This window comes from Salvelinus namaycush, chromosome 19, assembly GCF_016432855.1.
Source record: "Salvelinus namaycush isolate Seneca chromosome 19, SaNama_1.0, whole genome shotgun sequence".
Classification (NCBI taxonomy): Eukaryota; Metazoa; Chordata; class Actinopteri; order Salmoniformes; family Salmonidae; genus Salvelinus; species Salvelinus namaycush.
Window position 1 is genome coordinate 8,840,711 of NC_052325.1, and position 26,986 is coordinate 8,867,696.

General features: G+C 45.8%; 1 protein-coding gene across 1 annotated transcript in view; it reads left to right on the forward strand.

Annotated features, from left to right (window-relative positions):
- Nucleotides 1–26,986, forward strand: part of LOC120063679 (FERM, ARHGEF and pleckstrin domain-containing protein 1) — a 193,232-nt gene that overhangs the window by 82,437 nt on the left and 83,809 nt on the right. Inside the window, exons 3-4 of the mRNA XM_039013974.1 lie at nucleotides 21,007–21,108; nucleotides 21,252–21,294. Coding sequence (XP_038869902.1) covers nucleotides 21,007–21,108; nucleotides 21,252–21,294 — 145 coding nt within the window. The remainder of the gene's footprint in view (nucleotides 1–21,006; nucleotides 21,109–21,251; nucleotides 21,295–26,986) is intronic.

The window sequence follows — 26,986 nt, forward strand, 5'->3', positions numbered from 1 at the left end:
TACTACAGAAATGTCCACAAAAATACTACAGTCCGCAAAAACACACAATTGTTTTACTACAGTATTTACACGATAATAAACTGTAAATACTACAGTATACTACATTGGGTATTACAGTAAAATCTACGCTATAGTATTTTGATGCATATGTCTGACTATTGTTTGTCTATCAAGCTTCTAAATATAGTAGTCGTTCACCTTATCTTTGGGTTCAGTATTTTCAACAGCACGCATGCACGAACACATAGATATGTCGCAGATAAGGGTGTCTGTTCCCATATTCCCAAACAGTTATTTTTACCTGCAGTGCCCCATATTTACAAGCACTTAATTAACATACTTTGGTGATTAATTATACCCAAGCATGTCCCATCGGCTACATATCTTACTAGTGCTGTCACGATACCAGAATTTTGACTTCGATACCAATACCAGGTTTAGTATCATGATACTCGATACCATCACGATAAATAATAACACACACAGGGAAAAAAAGGCATATTAGCCAAAATCCCAGAATGGCACTTGATCCAGAGAGAAACTCAGCTACTGCTCTGTTTTATCGTTGGGCATCTTTTGAGTTCAATATCATTACATTTGAACAATTTAATGTCCATTGTTTTAGAGACAGCCATGTATGCAAGAATGAATCAATTACATAATCAATTTGACTTTGCAATCTAACTACAAAACAACATAATGGTAGTCATTTATTTGAATGGTAAATCTCTATTGATAAACTGGGTAAATCAAGATGTAGCCTAGGCCTATTCACAATACAGGCGAATAGGAGTGAAAGACGAAAGGGTGAAAGGGGAATACCTATTCAGTTGCACAACTGAATGCATTCAACCCGAAAATGTGTCTTCCACATTTAACCCAACCCCGCGGAATCAGTGTGTGTCATGCATTGAGTTATTGAGCTTGTTTTAACTGATATCATAAGGCTACAGATGACAAACACTCCCTTCCATTTAGGACTTATTGTATTGGCAACTGCTATGAGAACATTCTATTTTATTGTTACTGATCAACAACATTTGCATAGAAGAAGCAATCTCTTGTTTTATAAAAGTATGCGCTGTCTCTTTAAGAAAGTAATGACGTCGTTCACGAGGAAGAATATGGCTGTGGAATCTGACTTTGTGGCTATGGTCGAAATCCTGTGGAAACCAGACAGGAGACTAAGAAGTTAATTAGTTTTTGGTGGCGAGGGAGACCAAATTAATAACGTTTTTGGTGGCAATCAGCTTTTAAATTAGCATATTTTGCGTTATGGTTTGCATATTATCACAAACAAAGTACTAGGGTAGTGAATTCAGCTGTAAGCTAGCAAGGAAAGTTAGCCTACAATTAAAGCTGGAAGCTGCCGGTATCTTCTTGCATTGTAAAAGTGTTCTAGCCTGTACTGGACATTGTTTTGAGAGCAGTAATTAACCGTTTCAACATGTCTACATGTCGTGTTGCGATATTCAACTGTGTTAACTTGAGTGGGGAGCCAGGCACTTTGTTCTTCACACTATAAAGAGGCTGTGCCAGTGCGCTGATAGACAGACTTGATCCTCTCAATCATGTGAGACACATTTGACTGAAGTACCGACGGTAACACATTTTTGTATTTGTTTGTATTGAAAAAAATAACGAAGTTTCGGTATACCGTGAAAACATTATATTTGACGTATGCAGCCATTCAGATCTGATCTGAACCATAGAGGGAGTACCTGGCCAGCATGCTCTGATGTTTCTGAAAGCTACACCCAGGCTGTTCCTCAGGTTCTTAACACTGCTAAATCATCTGTAATGTGTATGAATGTTTCATACTCACATCCCTCTCGCTTGTAAGGATTATACAGATGAGTTAACATTCACGACTCCGGAGGGAGCATCATGGTCAGCGGAGAGTTCAATGAACCTGGTCTGTTATGTTTGGGTTGGATTTGGTGCCTAAGGTACAAGTGCACGGCTGGTTAGCTCTGGGTCTCATTGGACTGTGATGGCTTCAGGAAGTCTCTTCACCTTTTAGTTCCCTCGCATGAACACTCTGGGTCTCATTGGACTGTGATGGCTTCAGGAAGCCTCTTCACCTTTTAGTTACCTCGCATGAACACTCTGGGTCTCATTGGACTGTGATGGCTTCAGGAAGTCTCTTCACCTTTTAGTTACCTCGCATGAACACTCTGGGTCTCATTGGACTGTGATGGCTTCAGGAAGTCTCTTCACCTTTTAGTTACCTCGCATGAACACTCTGGGTCTCATTGGACTGTGATGGCTTCAGGAAGCCTCTTCACCTTTTAGTTACCTCGCATGAACACTCTGGGTCTCATTGGACTGTGATGGCTTCAGGAAGTCTCTTCACCTTTTAGTTACCTCGCATGAACACTCTGGGTCTCATTGGACTGTGATGGCTTCAGGAAGTCTCTTCACCTTTTCGTTACCTCGCATGAACACTCTGGGTCTCATTGGACTGTGATGGCTTCAGGAAGTCTCTTCACCTTTTCGTTACCTCGCATGAACACTCGAGTTGCTCCCTCAGTCAAGTTATAGCCTATGCTTGAGTTTGCATCTTTTTCTGGTGCCCTCTGACCTCTCAGAATCACTCCCAGTCAGTTCACATGGACCTCAATCTGCAGAGAGTTGACAAAGGCATAAATGAGCAAATTTATGGATGTTATTTTTTTTCCCACATCCCTTGGCTCTGACCTAAGCGCATATTTCAGTCTGTTTGCAATTTTTTTCACAGCTGTCATTTTCTCAGCTTTAGTCATGCTGTATTTATGGGCACTGATTTGCATATGAAACAAAATCAAATGTTATTAGTCACATGCGCCGAATACAACAGGTGGAGACCTTACTGTGAAATGCTTACTTACAAGCCCTTAACCAACAAAGCAGTTCAAGAAAAAGAGTTAAGAAAATAGTTACTAAATAAACTAAAGTAAAAAATACAATAAAAAGTAACACAATAAAATAACCATAACAAGGCTATATACAGGGGGTACCGGTACCGAGTCAATGTGCAGGGGTACAGGTTAGTCAGGCTATATACAGGGGGTACCGGTACCGAGTCAATGTGCAGGGGTACAGGTTAGTCAGGCTATATACAGGGGGTACCGGTACCGAGTCAATGTGCAGGGGTACAGGTTAGTCAGGCTATATACAGGGGGTACCGGTACCGAGTCAATGTGCGGGGGTACAGGTTAGTCAGGCTATATACAGGGGGTACCGGTACCGAGTCAATGTGCGGGGTACAGGTTAGTCAGGCTATATACAGGGGGTACCGGTACCGAGTCAATGTGCGGGGGTACAGGTTAGTCAGGCTATATACAGGGGGTACCGGTACCGAGTCAATGTGCAGGGGTACAGGTTAGTCGAGGTCATTTGTACATGAAGTGACTATGCATAGATAATAAACACTGAGAAGCAACCTTGTAAATAGTCCGGGTGGCCATTTGATTAATTGTTCAGCAGTCTTGCCTTTTTGATCATAATGAATAATATCATATAGACAGGGGGTACCTGATCCGAGACCAGCACTCCTACTTTCAGGCGCTTTATGAATAGCCTAGGTCAGAGATTTCCTCTGCTATTTCTCTTGGTGGCTTGTCCCATGCATGAGTCAAACAGGCCCTTGTGGGAGCTGAGGTGGAGCCGATTTATTACGGTGCCCAATTACAACACCTCACTGCACCGCCATTACAACAGACCTTTTTACAGCAGGGGTCTTAAACCTTTTCTTGCCCAGGGACCCCCGCCACCCATGGACCCCCTTTATATGTAAGCAAAAGGTTGAATACCCCCGTTTTACGGCATTGAATCAGCCCATAAAGTAGCGTAGTGTGTAACAAGAATGGCACCTGATGAAGATATTCAGAAAAACATTTTCAATGGCGCATCACGTTCGCTGCTCGACCATTTTTATTTTATTTTATTTTTATCCCATTTTCTCCCCAATTTTCGTGGTATCCAATCGCTAGTAATTACTATCTTGTCTCATCGCTACAACTCCCGTACGGGCTCGGGAGAGACGAAGGTCGAAAGCCATGCGTCCTCCGAAGCACAACCCAACCAAGCCGCACTGCTTCTTAACACAGCGCGCCTCCAACCCGGAAGCCAGCCGCACCAATGTGTCGGAGGAAACACTGTGCACCCGCCCCCCTTGGTTAGCGCGCACTGCGCCCGGCCCGCCACAGGAGTCGCTGGAGTGCGATGTGACAAGGATATCCCTACCGGCCAAACCCGGTAGGGATATAAGACAAGTTTTGTCTTATCTAGGGTTTTTTGTATGTCTCGGTGTGTGTGTCTAGTCTAGACATATGTAGGTCTAATGTGGCCTAGATTGGTTCCCAATCAGAGGCAGCTGTTTATCGTTGTCTCTGATTGGGGATCCTATTTAGGTTGCCATTTTCCAGTTTGGTTTGTGGGTTATTGTCTATGTGAAGTTGCATGCCTGCACTCATTGTTTATAGCGTTTACGTTCGTTTTGTTGTTTTGTATTAGTTTGTTCAGTGTTCTTCATGTTCATTCGTCTTACATTACACAAAGTATGTATTCACATCACGCTGCGCTTTGGTCTCCTCACTACGACGAACGTGACAGGTGGTGTTGTCTCTATCTGAATAGTTGTCTCTACAGCAGAGAGTCAGGACTACACAGCACAGGGATGGATTAGACAATTTGACATCTATGTCACTGTCATTCTCTGTTTTATTGTCATATTGTTTTCTAGACATATCTGGAGTGGAATAGTAGACACGTGTCAGTTGCTGCTGAAGCAAAGTGTCCGACACAGAGTGACTGGCTTTGGGAATATTTGTGTCTGGCAGTTTAAGTCAAGCAGCATGGTGCCTGATTTTCAAGTGTACTGAAGAGGATTAAGGGATGAGAGGGGAAAAGAGGGACAGCGTTTCGCTAATTCCAAACTTCCTTAGAAACCCCCTGCTCCTCAGTTTATTTCCATGATCCTCTAAGCCAGCCATGAAAGAGGGGTCTCCAGCTGTTGAATGTACACAATATCATGATTAAGTAGAGCAAATTATTGCAAAATAATGTGCCCATAATCGTTTGGTTTGTTGTAACCTGTGCCGCATGAGCTTCCCCTGTGTTCTGTTGATGTGTTCTATAAGAGGGGGCATAGCAAGGCTGGATCATCAATTTGGTTATTTTCAGAGTTAAGATGAACAGTAGGAGGCTCAGAGCACAGAGTCATGCACTGTTTTTCACACAGCAGAGAAATGGTCACAACAGAACACAATTATACTTCTTGCAAAATCAACCTGACTAGACCCAGCCTCATCTACACCACCATCTATAGTATGACTAGACCCAGCCTCATCTACACCATCTATAACCTGACTAGACCCAACCTCATCTACACCACCATCTATAGTATGACTAGACCCAGCCTCATCTACACCACCATCTATAACATGACTAGACCCAGCCTCATCTACACCACCATCTATAACATGACTAAACCCAGCCTCATCTACACCATCTATAACCTGACTAGACCCAGCCTCATCTACACCACCATCTATAACATGACTAAACCCAGCCTCATCTACACCATCTATAACCTGACTAGACCCAGCCTCATCTACACCACCATCTATAACCTGACTAAACCCAGCCTCATCTACACCATCTATAACCTGACTAAACCCAGCCTCATCTACACCATCTATAACCTGACTAAACCCAGCCTCATCTACACCATCTATAACCTGACTAGACCCAGCCTCATCTACACCATCTATAACATGACTAAACCCAGCCTCATCTACACCATCTATAACCTGACTAGACCCAGCCTCATCTACACCACCATCTATAACATGACTAAACCCAGCCTCATCTACACCATCTATAACCTGACTAGACCCAGCCTCATCTACACCACCATCTATAACATGACTAGACCCAGCCTCATCTACACCACCATCTATAACCTGACTAGACCCAGCCTCATCTACACCACCATCTATAACATGACTAGACCCAGCCTCATCTACACCATCATCTATAACATGACTAGACCCAGCCTCATCTACACCACCATCTATAACATGACTAGACCCAGCCTCATCTACACCATCTATAACATGACTAGACCCAGCCTCATCTACACCACCATCTATAACATGACTAGACCCAGCCTCATCTACACCACCATCTATAACATGACTAGACCCAGCCTCATCTACACCTACATCTATAAAATGACTCGACCCAGCCTCATCTACACCACCATCTATAACATGACTAGACCCAGCCTCATCTACACCACCATCTATAACATGACTAGACCCAGCCTCATCTACACCACCATCTATAACATGACTAGACCCAGCCTCATTTACACCTCCATCTATAACCTGACTAGACCCAGCCTCATCTACACCACCATCTATAACATGACTAGACCCAGCCTCATCTACACCACCATCCATAACATGACTAGACCCAGCCTCATCTACACCACCATCTATAACCTGACTAGACCCAGCCTCATCTACACCACCATCTGTTCCATGACTAGACCCAGCCTCATCTACACCACCATCTATAGTATGACTAGACCCAGCCTCATCTACACCACCATCTATAACATGACTAGACCCAGCCTCATCTACACCACCATCTATAACATGACTAAACCCAGCCTCATCTACACCATCTATAACCTGACTAGACCCAGCCTCATCTACACCACCATCTATAGTATGACTAGACCCAGCCTCATCTACACCATCTATAACCTGACTAGACCCAGCCTCATCTACACCACCATCTATAGTATGACTAGACCCAGCCTCATCTACACCACCATCTATAACATGACTAGACCCAGCCTCATCTACACCACCATCTATAACATGACTAGACCCAGCCTCATCTACACCACCATCTATAACATGACTAGACCCAGCCTCATCTACACTACCATCTATAACATGACTAGACCCAGCCTCATCTACACCACCATCTATAACCTGACTAGACCCAGCCTCATCTACACCACCATCTATAACCTGACTAGACCCAGCCTCATCTACACCACCATCTATAACCTGACTAGACCCAGCCTCATCTACACCATCTATAACCTGACTAGACCCAGCCTCATCTACACCACCATCTATAACATGACTAGACCCAGCCTCATCTACACCACCATCTATAGTATGACTAGACCCAGCCTCATCTACACCACCATCTATAGTATGACTAGACCCAGCCTCATCTACACCACGATCTATAACATGACTAGACCCAGCCTCATCTACACCATCTATAGTATGACTAGACCCAGCCTCATCTACACCACCACCATCACATCACAGCACTACAGCATGACTAGGCCCAGCCTCTGCTGCCTGCATCACATGGCCCCCTGCACGTTGATCTTGATTTCCCCCACTGCACTTGTACCCTCACCTTGTCTACAGCCCTTATGTGGGCATGCAAAGATCTTATGCCCCAAATTCCCACACTCAAAGCATCACAGACTATCTGTGCTGTCAAACCCCACGTGGAGACCCTTCCCATGCCTCACTTTAAAATGCACATTTAACTGTTGCTCATTGTTGTTCAGAAACATAAACACTTGCCTCCGGAACGAAACAACGTGCTTAACGGCATCTGCCTGAAAACCTGCCGACAGTACACGAAAACAACTAGCAAACTTCCCAAAACCACTCAGTTCTTTATGGATTTGATCACCGTAATGAACGGAGGCAGATTGGCAACTACAACCCTTGTCAAAGGAGTCGGAAGAGGAGAAATCGGCACCAACATATCCCTTACTGACTGACAATGAACAGACACATGCATGCAATCATGTAAGACACCTGCTTTTTAGCATGACTTTGTTGTTTATTTAAATCTAAGTAGTCATGCTTTGATGCCTACTTTAATCCTCTGTCTATGTTGATGTCATGATGCATTCCTATAGTGTTACTTTGCATCGCTGCGTTGGTAAGCACAACACAGTGAGTCAGAGACAGACAGTGAGACAGACACAGTGAGTCAGAGACAGACAGTGAGACAGACACAGTGAGTCCGAGACAGACAGTGAGACAGACACAGTGAGTCAGAGACAGACAGTGAGACAGACAGTGAGACAGACACAATGAGTCAGAGACAGACACAATGAGTCAGAGACAGACACAGTGCGTCAGAGACAGACACAGTGAGTCAGAGACACAATGAGTCAGAGACAGTGAGTCAGAGACAGCTCTTCACATCTGTTTACAATGAAAGCACCACAAGAAGTCTCTGAATGGGAATGCATCTGTTCCTGTCCTCTAGCCAAGCCTGTGATCTCAGCTCGGCACAGTTTCTCTAAATTAAGAAACAGACATAGGAATAATATCCCAATGCATTCTCATTGCCCAGTGCAGTCTCAATGTGCCTGGTTTTCCAGGTTCTGCTCTGTGGTGTGGTGCTGTGTGGCACACTGCCTGGATCTCCAGTCTCCACAAACCAGGCCTTGCCAGCTAGCAGACCCTGGCAGAACCAGTCCACAGAACCTAGTCTGGGGGAGACCTCAGACCTAATGCCTCAAATCTCGAACACCTGACGGAGCCTTTCTCTGACACAAGGTTTACAAACAGATTGAGGGGGAGGAAGAGGGGGGAGGAGGGCGAAGGTTTGGCCTGACTGTAATCAAACCTGTTTTCTCTATTTACCCCTCTCCTATTAGCTGTAGCATGAAGAGGTCAGTGTACTGAGAAGTACATGCCTCCGCTGGAACATATAAACACTGCTAACATCCTATGAGACTGTGTTCAAACAAGTTCATGTCTGGCAATAATTGGTATACAGAGAAGGGCTGAAATAGGATCAAGACCAGTATTGATGTGCAAACCATCTGAAATGCTCCTTAGAGGAAGGCCCAAAGTAAAACGATTTGTGACATTCTCCTGGTACTGCAGATCAGGATAAAAATGTCAGCTGCCAAGCTTGATGTTTGCTGATGCAGTGTGACCTTTTTTTATAGGGAGGTTTCTGTACCGTACTGTGTCGAGGGTATTGGACCAGAACTCATCATAGGAAGGTTTCTGTACCGTACTGTGTCGAGGGTATTGGACCAGAACTCATCATAGGGAGGTTTCTGTACCGTACTGTGTCGAGGGTATTGGACCAGAACTCATCATAGGGAGGTTTCTGTACCGTACTGTGTCGAGGGTATTGCACCAGAACTCATCATAGGAAGGTTTCTGTACCGTACTGTGTCGAGGGTATTGGACCAGAACTCATCATAGGAAGGTTTCTGTACCGTACTGTGTCGAGGGTATTGGACCAGAACTCATCATAGGGAGGTTTCTGTACCGTACTGTGTCGAGGGTATTGGACCAGAACTCATCATAGGAAGGTTTCTGTACCGTACTGTGTCGAGGGTATTGGACCAGAACTCATCATAGGAAGGTTTCTGTACCGTACTGTGTCGAGGGTATTGGACCAGAACTCATCATAGGAAGGTTTCTGTACCGTACTGTGTCGAGGGTATTGGACCAGAACTCATCATAGGAAGGTTTCTGTACCGTACTGTGTCGAGGGTATTGCACCAGAACTCATCATAGGAAGGTTTCTGTACCGTACTGTGTCGAGGGTATTGGACCAGAACTCATCATAGGAAGGTTTCTGTACCGTACTGTGTCGAGGGTATTGGACCAGAACTCATCATAGGGAGGTTTCTGTACCGTACTGTGTCGAGGGTATTGGACCAGAACTCATCATAGGAAGGTTTCTGTACCGTACTGTGTCGAGGGTATTGGACCAGAACTCATCATAGGAAGGTTTCTGTACCGTACTGTGTCGAGGGTATTGGACCAGAACTCATCATAGGAAGGTTTCTGTACCGTACTGTGTCGAGGGTATTGCACCAGAACTCATCATAGGAAGGTTTCTGTACCGTACTGTGTCGAGGGTATTGGACCAGAACTCATCATAGGAAGGTTTCTGTACCGTACTGTGTCGAGGGTATTGGACCAGAAATCATCATAGGGAAGGTTTCTGTACCGTACTGTGTCGAGGGTATTGGACCAGAAATCATCATAGGAAGGTTTCTGTACCGTACTGTGTCGAGGGTATTGGACCAGAAATCATCATAGGGAAGGTTTCTGTACCGTACTGTGTCGAGGGTATTGGACCAGAACTCATCATAGGGAGGTTTCTGTACCGTACGTACTGTGTCGAGGGTATTGGACCAGAAATCATCATAGGGAAGGTTTCTGTACCGTACTGTGTCGAGGGTATTGGACCAGAACTCATCATAGGAAGGTTTCTGTACCGTACTGTGTCGAGGGTATTGGACCAGAACTCATCATAGGAAGGTTTCTGTACCGTACTGTGTCGAGGGTATTGGACCAGAACTCATCATAGGGAGGTTTCTGTACCGTACTGTGTCGAGGGTATTGAACCAGAACTCATCATAGGGAGGTTTCTGTACCGTACTGTGTCGAGGGTATTGCACCAGAACTCATCATAGGGAGGTTTCTGTACCGTACTGTGTCGAGGGTATTGGACCAGAACTCATCATAGGGAGGTTTCTGTACCGTACGTACTGTGTCGAGGGTATTGGACCAGAAATCATCATAGGGAAGGTTTCTGTACCGTACTGTGTCGAGGGTATTGGACCAGAACTCATCATAGGGAAGGTTTCTGTACCGTACTGTGTCGAGGGTATTGGACCAGAACTCATCATAGGAAGGTTTCTGTACCGTACTGTGTCGAGGGTATTGGACCAGAACTCATCATAGGAAGGTTTCTGTACCGTACTGTGTCGAGGGTATTGGACCAGAAATTATCATAGGGAAGGTTTCTGTACCGTACTGTGTCGAGGGTATTGGACCAGAAATCATCATAGGGAAGTTTCTGTACCTGGCTGTGGGTATGGGACCAGAAATCATGTTTGTGTGACATGTGATTGAGTGTTTGTGTGAATATGTGTGTGGTTGTGTGTGTGTATTATACTACTGAACTGTATGCAGAGTGATGGTGGCTGTGTACTACTGAACTGTATGCAGAGTGATGGTGGCTGTGTACTACTGAACTGTATGCAGAGTGATGGTGGCTGTGTACTACTGAACTGTATGCAGAGTGATGGTGGCTGTGTACTACTGAACTGTATGCAGAGTGATGGTGGCTGTGTACTACTGTACTGTATGCAGAGTGATGGTGGCTGTGTACTACTGAACTGTATGCAGAGTGATGGTGGCTGTGTACTACTGTACTGTATGCAGAGTGATGGTGGCTGTGTACTACTGAACTGTATGCAGAGTGATGGTGGCTGTGTACTACTGTACTGTATGCAGAGTAATGGTGGCTGTGCCTTGGCAGTGATCAGTCACTGTGACTCATGGGCTTCATTAATGACTGGGGTTCTTATTGTATTGGTGGTGGCAGTAGTCACAGATGGCAGGACTATTAATTACTCCAGTCCAGTGTGCCTCTGCTTTTAATCCAGCCATCCTCTACTCGGCTCTACTCAGCTCTACTCTGCTCTACTCTGCTCTACTCAGCTCTACTCTACTCCGCTCTACTCTACTCTACTCTACTCTACTCAGCTCTACTCTATTCTACTCAGCTCTACTCTTCTCCGCTCTACTCTACTCAGCTCTACTCTACTCTACTCAGCTCTACTCTACTCAGCTCTACTCTAATCAGCTCTACTCTACTCTACTCAGCTCTACTCTTCTCCGCTCTACTCTACTCAGCTCTACTCTACTCTACTCAGCTCTACTCTACTCAGCTCTACTCTACTCCGCTCTACTCTACTCAGCTCTACTCTACTCTACTCAGCTCTACTCTACTCAGCTCTACTCTACTCTACTCAGCTCTACTCTACTCAGCTCTACTCTACTCCGCTCTACTCTACTCTACTCTACTCAGCTCTACTCTACTCAGCTCTACTCTATTCTACTCAGCTCTACTCATCTCTACTTCGCTCTACTCTACTCTACTCAGTTCTACTCTACTCTACTCAGTTCTACTCTACTCAGTTCTACTCTACTCTGCTCTGCTCTACTCTACTCAGTTCTACTCTACTCAGTTCTACTCTACTCAGTTCTACTCTACTCCACTCTACTCCACTCTGATCTGCTCTACTCCACTCTATTCAGCTCTACTCACCTCTACTCATCTCTACTCCACTCATCTCTGCTTTGTAATGCAGCTCTGAATGAGACCCACCAAGACACCACCACTGAGACACTCTTAATCCTCTGTCCGTCCCTTAGAATGTCTATCCTCTGTCAGTCCCTTAGAATGTCTATCCTCTGTCCGTCCCTTAGAATGTCTATCCTCTGTCCGTCCTTTAGAATGTCTATCCTCTGTCCTTCCCTTAGAATGTCTATCCTCTGTCCGTCCCTTAGAATGTCTATCCTCTGTCCTTCCCTTAGAATGTCTATCCTCTGTCCGTCCCTTAGAATGTCTATCCTCTGTCCCTTAGAATGTCTATCCTCTGTCCGTCCCTTAGAATGTCTATCCTCTGTCCTTCCCTTAGAATGTCTATCCTCTGTCCTTCCCTTAGAATGTCTATCCTCTGTCCTTCCCTTAGAATGTCTATCCTCTGTCCGTTCCTTAGAATGTCTATCCTCTGTCCGTCCCTTAGAATGTCTATCCTCTGTCCGTCCCTTAGAATGTTTATCCTCTGTCCGTCCCTTAGAATGTCTATCCTCTGTCCGTCCCTTAGAATGTCTATCCTCTGTCCGTCCCTTAGAATGTCTATCCTCTGTCCGTCCCTTAGAATGTCTATCCTCTGTCCGTCCCTTAGAATGTCTATCCTCTGTCCGTCCCTTAGAATGTCTCTCCTCTGTCCTTCCCTTAGAATGTCTCTCCTCTGTCCTTCCCTTAGAATGTCTATCCTCTGTCCGTCCCTTAGAATGTCTCTCCTCTGTCCGTCCCTTAGAATGTCTCTCCTCTGTCCGTCCCTTAGAATGTCTATCCTCTGTCCGTCCCTTAGAATGTCTATCCTCTGTCCGTCCCTTAGAATGTCTATCCTCTGTCCTTCCCTTAGAATGTCTATCCTCTGTCCTTCCCTTAGAATGTCTATCCTCTGTCCGTTCCTTAGAATGTCTATCCTCTGTCCGTCCCTTAGAATGTCTATACTCTGTTTGTCCCTTAGAATGTCCATCCTCTGTCCGTCCCTTAGAATGTCTATCCTCTGTTTGTCCCTTAGAATGTCCATCCTCTGTCCGTCCCTTAGAATGTCTATCCTCTGTCCTTCCCTTAGAATGTCTATCCTCTGTCCTTCCCTTAGAATGTCTATCCTCTGTTTGTCCCTTAGAATGTCCATCCTCTGTCCGTCCCTTAGAATGTCTATCCTCTGTCCGTCTCTTAGAATGTCTATCCTCTGTCCGTCTCTTAGAATGTCTATCCTCTGTCCCTTAGAATGTCTATCCTCTGTCCGTCCCTTAGAATGTCTATCCTCTGTCCGTCCCTTAGAATGTCTATCCTCTGTCCGTCCCTTAGAATGTCTATCCTCTGTCCTTCCCTTAGAATGTCTATCCTCTGTCCTTCCCTTAGAATGTCTATCCTCTGTCCGTCCCTTAGAATGTCTATCCTCTGTCCGTCCCTTAGAATGTCTATCCTCTGTCCGTCCCTTAGAATGTCTATCCTCTGTCCTTCCCTTAGAATGTCTATCCTCTGTCCTTCCCTTAGAATGTCTATCCTCTGTCCGTCCCTTAGAATGTTTATCCTCTGTCCGTCCCTTAGAATGTCTATCCTCTGTCCGTCCCTTAGAATGTCTATCCTCTGTCCGTCCCTTAGAATGTCTATCCTCTGTCCGTCCCTTAGAATGTCTCTCCTCTGTCCTTCCCTTAGAATGTCTATCCTCTGTCCGTCCCTTAGAATGTCTCTCCTCTGTCCTTCCCTTAGAGTGTCTCTCCTCTGTCCTTCCCTTAGAGTGTCTATCCTCTGTCCGTCCCTTAGAATGTCTCTCCTCTGTCCGTCCCTTAGAATGTCTCTCCTCTGTCCGTCCCTTAGAATGTCTATCCTCTGTCCGTCCCTTAGAATGTCTATCCTCTGTCCGTCCCTTAGAATGTCTATCCTCTGTCCTTCCCTTAGAATGTCTATCCTCTGTCCTTCCCTTAGAATGTCTATCCTCTGTCCGTTCCTTAGAATGTCTATCCTCTGTCCGTCCCTTAGAATGTCTATACTCTGTTTGTCCCTTAGAATGTCCATCCTCTGTCCGTCCCTTAGAATGTCTATCCTCTGTTTGTCCCTTAGAATGTCCATCCTCTGTCCGTCCCTTAGAATGTCTATCCTCTGTCCTTCCCTTAGAATGTCTATCCTCTGTCCTTCCCTTAGAATGTCTATCCTCTGGGCCTCCCGGGTGGCGCAGTGGTCTAGGGCACTGCATCGCAGTGCTAACTGCGCCACCAGAGTCTCTGGGTTCGCGCCCAGGCTCTGTCGCAGCCGGCCGCGACCGGGAGGTCCGTGGGGCGACGCACAATTGGGCTAGCGTCGTCCGGGTTAGGGTGGGTTTGGCCGGTAGGGATATCCTTGTCTCATCGCGCTCCAGCGACTCCTGTGGCGGGCCGGGCGCAGTGCGTGCTAACCAAGGGGGCCAGGTGCACGGTGTTTCCTCCGACACATTGGTGCGGCTGGCTTCCGGGTTGGAGGCGCGCTGTGTTAAAGAAGCAGTGCGGCTTGGTTGGGTTGTGCTTCGGAGGACGCATGGCTTTCGACCTTCGTCTCTCCCGAGCCCGTACGGGAGTTGTAGCGATGAGACAAGATAGTAATTACTAGCGATTGGATACCACGAAAATTGGGGAGAAAAGGGGATAAAATAAAAAAAATAATAATAATAAAAAAAAATAAAAAAAATGTCTATCCTCTGTTTGTCCCTTAGAATGTCCATCCTCTGTCCGTCCCTTAGAATGTCTATCCTCTGTCCTTCCCTTAGAATGTCTATCCTCTGTCCGTCCCTTAGAATGTCTATCCTCTGTCCGTCCCTTAGAATGTCTATCCTCTGTCCGTCCCTTAGAATGTCTATCCTCTGTCCGTCCCTTAGAATGTCTATCCTCTGTCCGTCTCTTAGAATGTCTATCCTCTGTCCGTCCCTTAGAATGTCTATCCTCTGTCCGTCCCTTAGAATGTCTATCCTCTGTCTGTCCTTTAGAATGTCTATCCTCTGTCCGTCCCTTTAAGCTCAGACACACTGGTAGGATTGTCAAACGTTTGCCTGCCGACAGTACTTAGCACCTCTGAACAGTCTCAGCAGTCAATCTCTTTTGTGTTCACACAGCAAAGACCTTGAAAGTTGTCAGCCACTCAGCCTTGTTAAAATACTCCACACCAGAAGGTGGCAGTAGTGTTGTTTGGCGACGCATATCTGTGCGTATTGCTGTATTCGAGATTCCAAACTATCTGCGCTAATGTTGCTATTTTGTAGAATGCCCTTGTTGATACTAGCCAGATGGCATAGCTAGATAAATACCTAGCAATACGACGAAGAAACGATTTACTTCACTTTCCATAATCTCATACTGCCAGTGCCAGCCCATAGCCAAATGTTTAGCTAGCTAGCTAATGTTAGCATATTCGCTAGCTAGCACAACATAGCTAGCTAACTAAGGGCACTGCGCTAACTCCGCAGCTAACACAGACAGCTGTTTCATGGAAACTATCTAATCCTGTCACGTTCCTGACCTGTTTTCTGTTGTTTTGTATGTGTTTAGTTGGTCAGGACGTGAGCTGGGTGGGAATTCTATGTTGTGTGTCTAGTTTGTCTGTTTCTATGTCCAGCCTAATATGGTTCTCAATCAGAGGCAGATGGTAATCGTTGTCCCTGATTGAGAATCATATATAGGAGGCTTGTTTTGTGTTGGGATTTTGTGGGTGTTTGTTTCCTGTCTCTGTGATTGTCTGCACCAGATAGGTCTGTGTCGGTTTTTGCACATTTGTTATTTTGTATTGTTGTTTGTAGTGTTTTACTTGTTCTTTATTAAACATGTTTAACACTAGCCGCGCTGCACTTTGGTCCTCTCCTTCACCCCTGGAAGAAAACCGTTACAAATCCATTGTGCTTTAATTATAACATCAATACTAGCTACAGTGGTTAGCTAGCTTGGAGGAGGTATTTAGTGTTGTGCGCATTGCGTCTGTGCACTAAGCTAGCTACCATCCTGTAGCTTACATTGCAAATGAAGTGTGACTGACTCATCCGTGGATGTACGGAGAAAATGGCCTCTTTAAAAAAAATGTTTGGCTTGAAGTCAAGTTGTTGGCCACTGATGAGCATTGCAATTCTATAAGTAGAATCGGTAGGTTCTTCGCTACCAGGTCGGCACGCAGCAGATACCGCTTTTCTTCTAGCAAGAGAAGGACCGGCCTTCCACTGTGATGAGTACCTATCTATCGGCAGTGAGGTTCTTGGTGTGTTTCATGCTTTAGAATGTCTATCCTTCACGCTGTCCCCCACTCTTCACCCTCTGTCTGTCCATTAGAATGTCTATCCTTCACGCTGTCCCCCACTCTTCACCCTTTGTCTGTCTGTTAGAATGTCTATCCTTCATGCTGTCCCCCACTCTTCACCCTCTGTCTGTCCGTTAGAATGTCTATCCTTCACGCTGTCCCCCACTCTTCACCCTCTGTCTGTCCATTAGAATGTCTATCCTTCACGCTGTCCCCCACTCTTCACCCTCTGTCTGTTCATTATAATGTCTAACCTTCACGCTGTCCCCCACTCTTCACCCTCTGTCTGTCCATTAGAATGTCTATCCTTCACGCTGTCCCCCACTCTTCACCCTCTGTCTGTTCATTATAATGTCTAACCTTCACGCTGTCCCCCACTCTTCACCCTCTGTCTGTCCATTAGAATGTATATCTTTCACGCTGTCCCCCACTCTTCACCCTCTGTCTGTCCATTAGAATGTCTAGCCTTCACGCTGTCCCCCACTCTTCACCCTCTGTCTGTCCATTAGAATGTCTAGCCTTCACGCTGTCCCCCACTCTTCACCCTCTGTCTGTCCATTAGAATGTATATCTTTCACGCTGTCCCACACTTCATTATATTACTGTATTCTGGTGATGCATTATATTCTAGTGATGCACTGTATTCTAGTGATGCACTGTATTCTAGTGATGCACTGTATTCTATTGATGCACTATATTCTAGTGATGCACTATATTCTAGTGATGCACTGTATTCTAGTGATGCACTGTATTCTAGTGATGCACTGTATTCTAGTGATGCACTGTATTCTAGTGATGCACTGTATTCTAGTGATGCACTGTATTCTAGTGATGCACTGTATTCTAGTGATGCACTGTGTTATAGTGATGCACTGTATTCTAGTGATGCACTGTATTCTAGTGATGCACTGTATTCTCGTACCAAATGCAGAAAACCCAGGCTACTAACTTAGATTTCCTGTCCGTATGATTCTCTGGTTCTGTCGAGAGGTCTGACACTGCAGGTTCACAGCTGTGGGGGCTGCAGCAGCAGGACCTTGGCAGGCCGGCAGCAGTGTGTGTGAGTGGGTGTTTGGCTAGTGGATGCTCTGGTGGCCTCTAGCCTCTTGCTCCCCTGTGCTCTCACTCATCACCCCCTCCACCATATGGAAACAGCTGGTCCTCTGTGGTGGGCACTGTGTGGTGCCCTTAGCCCCCTACATCCTGTAGTCAGGAGGGAAAGTCGTGTAGGGAGAGAGATCAGGGAACCAGAAAGCTATGGAGAGGGGAGCTGGCTATGGTGGTGCTATATTGGACAGATTTAATTTAAATATTGTTTTATCTGATTGAGGCAATTGACTGTTTAATTAACACTGATATAAGTGAGTGTAATAATGCAAAACATGAACCTATTTCCCATGGGTCATTAATGAGGATTGCCCTCTTGTGATTGGAAGAGGTCACTACATACAGTAATCCAGGAAGTAGAGCAAGTCAGTTCCAATGACTGCCCTTATGTGGAGATGGACTGAATGAGGAGAGGGAGAGAGCTTGGTGAACAAGGAGAGGAGTACGTGGGTGGAGGAGTTACAGAGTAGAGAAGGAGAAGAGGGTGGTGTAGATTGTAGAAGAATAGAATGGGGGGGGTGAAGATTGTAGAATGATAGAATAGGGGGAGAAAGGTGGGATGAAAATTGTAGAATGAGAAAATAAGGGGAGAAACGGGGGGGTGAAGATTGCAGAACGATAGAATGGGAGGGTGAAGATTATCCTAGCCAAAGGGGCGGGACTGTTACTATAAACACTGGCATAACTGTGCTACGTTCTGCTCCGGTGAAAACCGTTCAAAAGAATGCAGCTTGGCTAAACAGCTCAACTCCCCTGCCTGCCTGCTATGCTTCTGTCTTCTTAGGGGTTTTCCAACAGGACATGTGGCTTTAACTGCAGTCCCTGCCATCCCTTTGTGCCTCTAAATGTGACCCACCACCCCGATTCAGTCTTATGTAGCAAAATTTGAAATTGTGTTTTTTTACATTGGATAAAAGTAGAGACTCCGAGCTAGAAAATTGTATATTATACACTGCAGTTGAAGAACAATGGGAAAGTAATTCTGCTTTGAAAGTTAACTTTGTAACCCCACTTTTGATAAAATGACCCTTAAATGTTTTGATACACCTACTGGAGAGCTCTTCTTTGTCTATACCTATTCAGCGTTGTTCACACCATCTTAAGCCTTAGCCCCACCCATCTCTTTAAGGATTCACGTGAGGCCATGTGCTAAACAGAGTGAGTAAGGTAGTGTAGTAAACAACCAAAGATAGTAGCCTACAATAAGGACAAACTGCAGGTAAAAATACACCTTTTCTAGTCCTTGGACAATATCCTAATCTGACTTTGAAAGTGTCCAGATAAAAATATTTTATAAATATTTTATCATTATTAGATGATCACCCAGACACTTGTCTAAATGAATGGGTCATGTGAAAGAAATGCTATAACCACCCCACAGCCACATCTAGCTAAGTGGACGGGTCACTATTGTCTAGACATGTACACATGTTCATGAAATACCATAGATGGCTGTAATTACCCCGGACACACCTGGCTAACTTGATGGGTCAGGTTATCATTCTCTTGCGAAGTGGAAGAGTGTAGACCTGTAGCTAGCTAGCTAAACAATCTCAACCCATAGCTACAGTACAAATGGATTGTTATAGCTAGCCACATGAAATGCTGTAGTATGAATCTGCAGGTAACTAAAGCTAACCAACTAGGTTCAATGTTAGCTAGCTAACATTTGGCCATAACTAGCAATGCAAATGGGTTTCTGAGATACAAATAATATTACTACACAGATCATACACGTAACGTTAGCTAGCGAGCCAGCAAGCTAACGTTCGCTAGCTAACGGTACGCTTTAACTTGCAATGAATATGACTTTGACAAAATTTGAAACGTATAATATCTGAAAATGTAGCTAGACTCTTACCCATATACATGGATGAACGCTTCATGGCAGCATGTCTTTTTGGTACATTTTTTATTTTACCCGGTAAGTTGACTGAGAACACATTCTAATTTACAGCAACAACCTGGGGAACGGTTACAGGGGAGAGGAATGAGCCAATTAGAAGCTGGGGATGATTAGGTGGCCATGGTGGTTTGAGGGCCAGATTGGGAATTTAGATAGGACAACGTGGTTAACACCCCTACTCTTACGATAAGTGCCATGGGATCTATAGCGACAACCGAGAGTTAGGACACCCGTTTAATGTCCCATCAGCAAGGGGCATTGGAATCTTTTTTTAGACCAGAGAAAAGAGTGTCTCCTCCTGGCCCTCCCATCCAGGATCAACCCTGCTTAGCCCCAGAGGCAAGTCAGCAGTGGTATTCAGGGTGCTGCTGGCGGTTTGTAGCTAGCTACAGCTTGTTTGACCCGTTGTTGTGTCAAGCACTCCGGCTCACACTGACCTTATGCAGAAAGTAGTCCATCACAACTTTATCCAAATGATCTTTGTCGATAGCGCCTGCTAAATTCTGTTGCAAGGAGCAACACTTTTGTGGATCTCCAAGGCTAATGTTATATCTTTTAAAAATGTGTATAAAAATAATATATATATTTTTTAAACGTTAAAGTGCCTCTCCTTTTGAAGTAGTGTCGTGCGACATACGCCTAGCTTCATGAAACGTGTCATAAATGAGTAGGTTTTTTCTCAAAAGTCAGGGAAGCTATAAGGGGTAGCCTTGGTGTTGGCTGTGTATGTTCCCATGGGACAGGAAAAGAAGTAGTGGGTGAAAAACAGCCAGATGACCGACTCTGACGGAGACTTGAAAGAGTCATGGAGGAATGGACTTCCTAGGTGAGCTGGGTTGCCACTAGATCAGCTTCAAAGAGCACTGTGCCATCATCAGTCCCCATGGTGATACTGGGAACACAGAACAAAGTCACAGTCCCGCCCCCCCTCCCTCTCTCTGTCTGCTCCTCTCAGTGTCCCACCTCTCTGGGCCTCCATAAGAGGAGAGGAGGGGGAGGTTTTGAGCAATCTTCTGGGAGTGAAGGGAGGGGAATGGTTTCTATGGAGCCACCCACTATCCATGCAGCCAGTCATACTACACTCAGTCACTACTGCAAATGTCTCTGTTGTTTGTCTGTGGCATTCCTCTTGATCCACAAAGTCCTAGAGAGATGTATTTTAACTAGGCAAGTCAGTTAAGAACAAATTCTTATTTTACAATGACAGTGATACAGCTCAGGATCAAACCAGGGTCTGTAGTGACGCCCCTAACACTGAGATGCAGTGCCTTAGACCGCTGCGCCACTCGGGAGCCCCTACGGGGTGATAAGATCCAGTCCTGAATGTGCTCTCGTGATCGCTGATCCTTGATTAACCTTGCAGATAGTCTTTGCTGAGGGGATTTTCTGTGAAATGTCATCAGAATGAGTCTTTAAAACCGAGGGACAATATCATCCATAGTCTAAGTACACATTTATCATTGAGTGATTGAGCTAGTGAATGCCAGCCAGCCCACCGTACAGTCAATAGGTAATTCACTACTGCACCAGGTATTTCTCTAACTTACCATGTATGTTTCTGTCTTTCACAGCAAAGAGCCTCAGGCAAGGTGTTGTTTGACCTGGTGTGTACCCACCTGAACCTCGTTGAGGGAGACTACTTCGGCCTAGAATACCAACACCACAAGATGATGGTGAGTGAAGAAATAGACACAGTCCTTAAGGGTTGTTTCTGGATTGGGTGTTAGCTTGTATCTTCTTGATGTGTTAGTGTAGAAGCCTTGAATTCATTTCTCTATGCTGACTAAAGGGGCGTTTGCTTTCCTTATGTTCACAGGTTTGGTTAGACCTCCTAAAGCCTATTGTCAAGCAGCTAAGACGTAAGTACGCTGACTTTATTACACATTTTTACACGGCTGGCAATGGACAGTTCATGCTTCATTTGCTTCAACTAACACTGGGGGTATGGTTGCTAACAGAAGAAAATGAATCAAGCCTTACATAGAAACATGAAATGTCTGTGAAAGGAGACAGCTAGGAGACTTAGTTGTGGTGTGAGGAAGTCTCAACACCTTGTCTCGTCCAAGCAAACTTAAAGTGATGCTCCAGAACTTTTTAAAAATAATTTCAGCCAGTAGTTTTGAAAGTGGTACCCGTTACTTGTGTACTACTTGTCATCCAATGGTGTACCACTATCTAGAACCGTCTATGTAGGGTTCTTCAAAGAACCCCTTGTATATGATTCTACCTAGAACCCTATGACGGGTTCTGCCTAGAACCCTCTATGATGGGTTCTACCCAGGGCCATTTTATCTGTCACGCCCTGGCCTTAGTATTCTTTGTTTTCTTTATTATTTTAGTTAGGTCAGGGTGTGACATGGGGAATGTTTGTGTTTTGTCATTTTGGGTGGTTATATGGTAAAGGGGGTGTTGGGTGTAGTGTATGAGTTTGTGTTGAGTGAATGTTTCTAGGTATGTCTATGGTTGAGTGAATGTGTCTAGGTATGTCTATGGTTGCCTGAGTGGTTCTCAATCAGAGACAGATGTCTTTCATTTGTCTCTGATTGGGAGCCATATTTAAGGCAGCCATGGGCATCATGCATTTGTGGGTAATTGTCTATGTCTAAGTGTTTAGTGTCAGCACTTATGTTTGATTAGCTTCACGGTCGTCTGTGTTGTTGTTTTGTTTAGTTGTATAGTGTTCGTGTCGTTTTCGTCTTCTTTCTTTAATAAAGAAGATGTACTTTCCACACGCTGCATTTTGGTCCTCACTCTCTTCGCAAGACGAGCGTGACAGAATTACCCACCAATGCGGGATCAAGCAGCGTGATAAGCGGCAACAGGAGCAGCGCAAGGAGGAATGGCAATGGGAGCGTAATCTGGACTACACTACGTGGGAGGAGATCGACAGGTGGGCGATCGACCCAGGGCGAGTGCCGGAGCCCGCCTGGGATTCTCTGGCGCAGTGCGAGGAGGGATACCGGCGAATGGAGGCAGCACGACGACGCGGTAGGAAGCCTGTGAGTCAACCCAAAAAATTTCTTGGGGGGGGGCTTAGAGGTAGTGGGCCGAGGGCAGGTAGGAGACCTGCGCCCACTTCCCAGGCTAACCGTGGAGAGCGGGAGTACGGGCGAACACCGTGTTACGCAGTAGAGCGCACGGTGTCTCCTGTACGTGTTCATAGCCCGGTGCGGGTTATTCCACCTCCCCGCACTGGTAGGGCTAGATTGGGCATTGAGCCAGGTGCCATGAAGCCGGCTCAACGCGTCTGGTCTCCAGTGCGTCTCCTCGGGCCGGCATACATGGCACCAGCCTTACGCATGGTGTCCCCGGTTCGCCTACATAGCCCGGTGCGGGTTATTCCACCTCCCCGCACTGGTCGGGCGACGGGGAGCATTCAACCAGGTAAGGTTGGGCAGGCTCGGTGCTCAAGGGAACCAGTACGCCTGCACGGTCCGGTATTTCCGGCGCCACCTCCCCGCCCCAGTCCAGTTCCACCAGTGCCTACACCACGCACCAGGCTTCCAGTGTGTCTCCAGAGCCCTGTTCCTCCTCCACGCACTCGTCCTATGGTGCGTGTCTCCAGCCCGGTACCACCAATTCCGGCACCACGCACCAAGCCTCCTGTGCGTCTCCAGAGTCCTGTGCATCCTGTTGCTGCTCCCCGCACTAGCCCTGAGATGCGTGTCCCCAGCCCGGTACCACCAGTTCCGGCACCACGCACTAGGCCTAATGTGCGTCCCCAGGGTCCAGTATGCCCTGTTCCTTCTCCCCGCACTAGCCTGAAGGTGCGTGTCCTTAGCCCGGTGCCTCCAGTTCCGGCACCACGCACCAGGCCTACAGTGCGCCTCATCCGGCCAGAGCCATCCGTCTCCCCAGCGCCATCTGAGCCATCCGTCTCCCCAGCGCCATCTGAGCCATCCGTCTCCCCAGCGCCATCTGAGCCATCCATCTCCCCAGCGCCATCTGAGCCATCCGTCTCCCCAGCGCCATCTGAGCCATCCGTCTGTCCCGAGCCATTAGAGCCGCCCGTCTGTCCCGAGCCGTTAGAGCCGTTAGTCAGTCAGGAGCCGCTAGAGCCATTCGTCAGTCAGGATCTGCCAGAGCCGCCAACCAGACAGGATCTGCCAGAGCCGCCAACCAGACAGGATCTGCCAGAGCCGCCAACCAGACAGGATCTGCCAGAGCCGCCAACCAGACAGGATCTGCCAGAGCCGCCAACCAGACAGGATCTGCCAGAGCCGCCAACCAGACAGGATCTGCCAGAGCCGTCAGCCAGCCATGAGCGTCCAGAGCCGTCAGCCAGCCATGAGCGTCCAGAGCCGTCAGCCAGCCATGAGCGTCCAGAGCCGTCAGCCAGCCATGAGCGTCCATTTCCGTCAGCCAGCCATGAGCAGCCAGATCCGTCAGCCAGCCATGAGCAGCCAGATCCGTCAGCCAGCCTTGAGCAGCCAGATCCGTCAGCCAGCCATGAGCAGCCAGATCCGTCAGCCAGCCATGAGCAGCCAGATCCGTCAGCCAGCCATGAGCAGCCAGATCCGTCAGCCAGCCATGAGCAGCCAGATCCGTCAGCCAGCCATGAGCAGCCAGATCCGTCAGCCAGCCATGAGCAGCCAGATCCGTCAGCCAGCCATGAGCAGCCAGATCCGTCAGCCAGCCATGAGCCGTCCAGCCAGGATCCGCCAGAGCCGTCCAGCCAGGATCCGCCAGAGCCGTCATCCAGCCAGGATCCGTTCCTCAGTCCGGAGCTGCCGTCCCTCAGTCCGGTGCTGCCCCTTATCCTGGTGCTGCCCCTTATCCTGGTGCTGCCCCTTATCCTGGTGCTGCCCCTTAGTCCGGTGCTGCCCCTTAGTCCGGTGCTGCCCCTTAGTCCGGTGCTGCCCCTTAGTCCGGTGCTGCCCCTTAGTCCGGTGCTGCCCCTTAATCCAGTGGGGTTAATGTGGAGGGTGGCCATTTGGAGGAGGCTACGAAAGCGGGTAGTGACTATGGTGGGGTGGGGACCACGACCAGTGCCAGAGCCGCCACCGTGGACAGACGCCCACCCAGACCCTCCCCTAGACTTTATGCTGGTGCGCCCGGAGTTCGCACCTTAAGGGGGGGGTTATGTCACGCCCTGGCCTTAGTATTCTTTGTTTTCTTTATTATTTTAGTTAGGTCAGGGTGTGACATGGGGAATGTTTGTGTTTTGTCATTTTGGGTGGTTATATGGTAAAGGGGGTGTTGGGTGTAGTGTATGAGTTTGTGTTGAGTGAATGTTTCTAGGTATGTCTATGGTTGCCTGAGTGGTTCTCAATCAGAAACAGATGTCTTTCATTTGTCTCTGATTGGGAGCCATATTTAAGGCAGCCATGGGCATCATGCATTTGTGGGTAATTGTCTATGTCTAAGTGTTTAGTGTCAGCACTTATGTTTGATTAGCTTCACGGTCGTCTGTTTTGTTGTTTTGTTTAGTTGTATAGTGTTCGTGTCGTTTTCGTCTTCTTTCTTTAATAAAGAAGATGTACTTTCCACACGCTGCATTTTGGTCCTCACTCTCTTCGCAAGACGATCGTGACATTATCTTTGGCGGGTTCTTCTTAGAACCCCCTATGAAAGGTTCTACCAAGAACCATTTTACTTATTAACCTTTTAACATGTAATTTTTTATGACAATACATCATAAGGCCTTTCATTGAGGGCGTAGTTATTCTTTAACACAGTGGTGTTAGGAATCTCCTGGTTTTATAGGCCACATCAGGCCTTCAAGTCACATTATGCTGACTTGCAACATGGTATAATTCCTATTGGAATCCAACCAGAATTAGGATAGCCAACAAGCAGAATTGTTAATCACCCACAACCTGCATTTAGATTGACTGCCAGGGTAGGGAGGGTTGAATACTGAGACGACCTCAATCATCTAAACTGGAACAACCATCTCAGTAACGGGTGGAATAATTCTAGATACTAATAGATTGGATTAGTTTTAAATACTGTATGTTGTTTATCTTTATGTAGCATAACATTTATCAACCAATTAATGTACATGCAAAAACACAGATATTACAGTCAAACAAACCATTCTTAAAAGCTTCCTGAAATAAAGGATGTTGGGAAATAGGAAATCTTGCCTTCCGAAAAATCCTTCTTGCCTTGCAAAGAATCATCAAAGAACCCTTGTCTTCCAAAAAGGGTTCTTCTGATCAAAACGGTTCTTGGTAGAACTCGATCCCTCCGCATAGAATCCTTTTGGAACCATTTTTTCTAAGAGTGTACCATTCCCCATTCAAAGGCACCCTGTGAATGGCATACATACACAATCCATGTCTCAATTGTCTCAAAGGCTTAAAAATCATTCTTTAATCTACACTGATTGAAGTGGATTTAACAAGTAACATCAATAAGGGATCATATCTTTCATGTCATGAAAATAGCAGGTGTACTTAATGTTTTGTACACTCAGTGTATATTTTTTTGCAATTCGTACAATATGTTACAAATCTAATTCGTACAATATGTTACGAATCTGTCGTGCTTAAGATCCCAAACTGCATCTTTATTCACACACAGAGACCATCTATCTTCCAGACTGAGGCTCCACTGTTAAAACTTGTACATCTCTAGTCATAAAGCTTTCATCAAGTCTTATGGAAGACTGGCTTGCTCAGCTACAAACAAGGGTTTGTGGTGCATAAGAGCAAGTACACTGCTTGTTATGATCTCATTGGTCAGTGAGACAAAAACAAAGGAATCATAGAGATCCGGTTCTAATTCCTAATTCTATGATAGGAATCTCCAAATCTCCAGATAGTGTGTTTAGATTGTGTTCTATAATTCTGTGATAGGAATCTCCAGATAGTGTGTTTAGATTGTGTTCTATAATTCTGTGATAGGAATCTCCAGATAGTGTGTTTAGAATGTGTTCTATAATTCTATGATAGGAATCTCCAGATAGTGTGTTTAGATTGTGTTCTATAATTCTATGATAGGAATCTCCAAATCTCCAGATAGTGTGTTTAGAATGTGTTCTCTAATTCTATGATAGGAATCTCCAGATAGTGTGTTTAGAATGTGTTCTATAATTCTATGATAGGAATCACTAGATAGTGTGTTTAGAATGTGTTCTATAATTCTATGATAGGAATCTCTAGATAGTGTGTTTAGAATGTGTTCTATAATTCTATGATAGGAATCTCCAAATCTCCAGATAGTGTGTTTAGAATGTGTTCTATAATTCTATGATAGGAATCTCTAGATAGTGTGTTTAGAATGTTTTCTATAATTCTATGATACGAATCTCCAAATCGCCAGATAGTGTGTTTAGAATGTGTTCTATAATTCTATGATAGGAATCTCCAGATAGTGTGTTTAGAATGTGTTCTATAATTCTATGATAGGAATCTCTAGATAGTGTTAGAATGTTTTCTATAATTCTATGATAGTGTGTTTAGAATGTGTTCTATAATTCTATGATAGGAATCTCCAAATCTCCAGATAGTGTGTTTAGAATGTGTTCTATAATTCTATGATAGGAATCACTAGATAGTGTGTTTAGAATGTGTTCTATAATTCTATGATAGGAATCTCCAAATC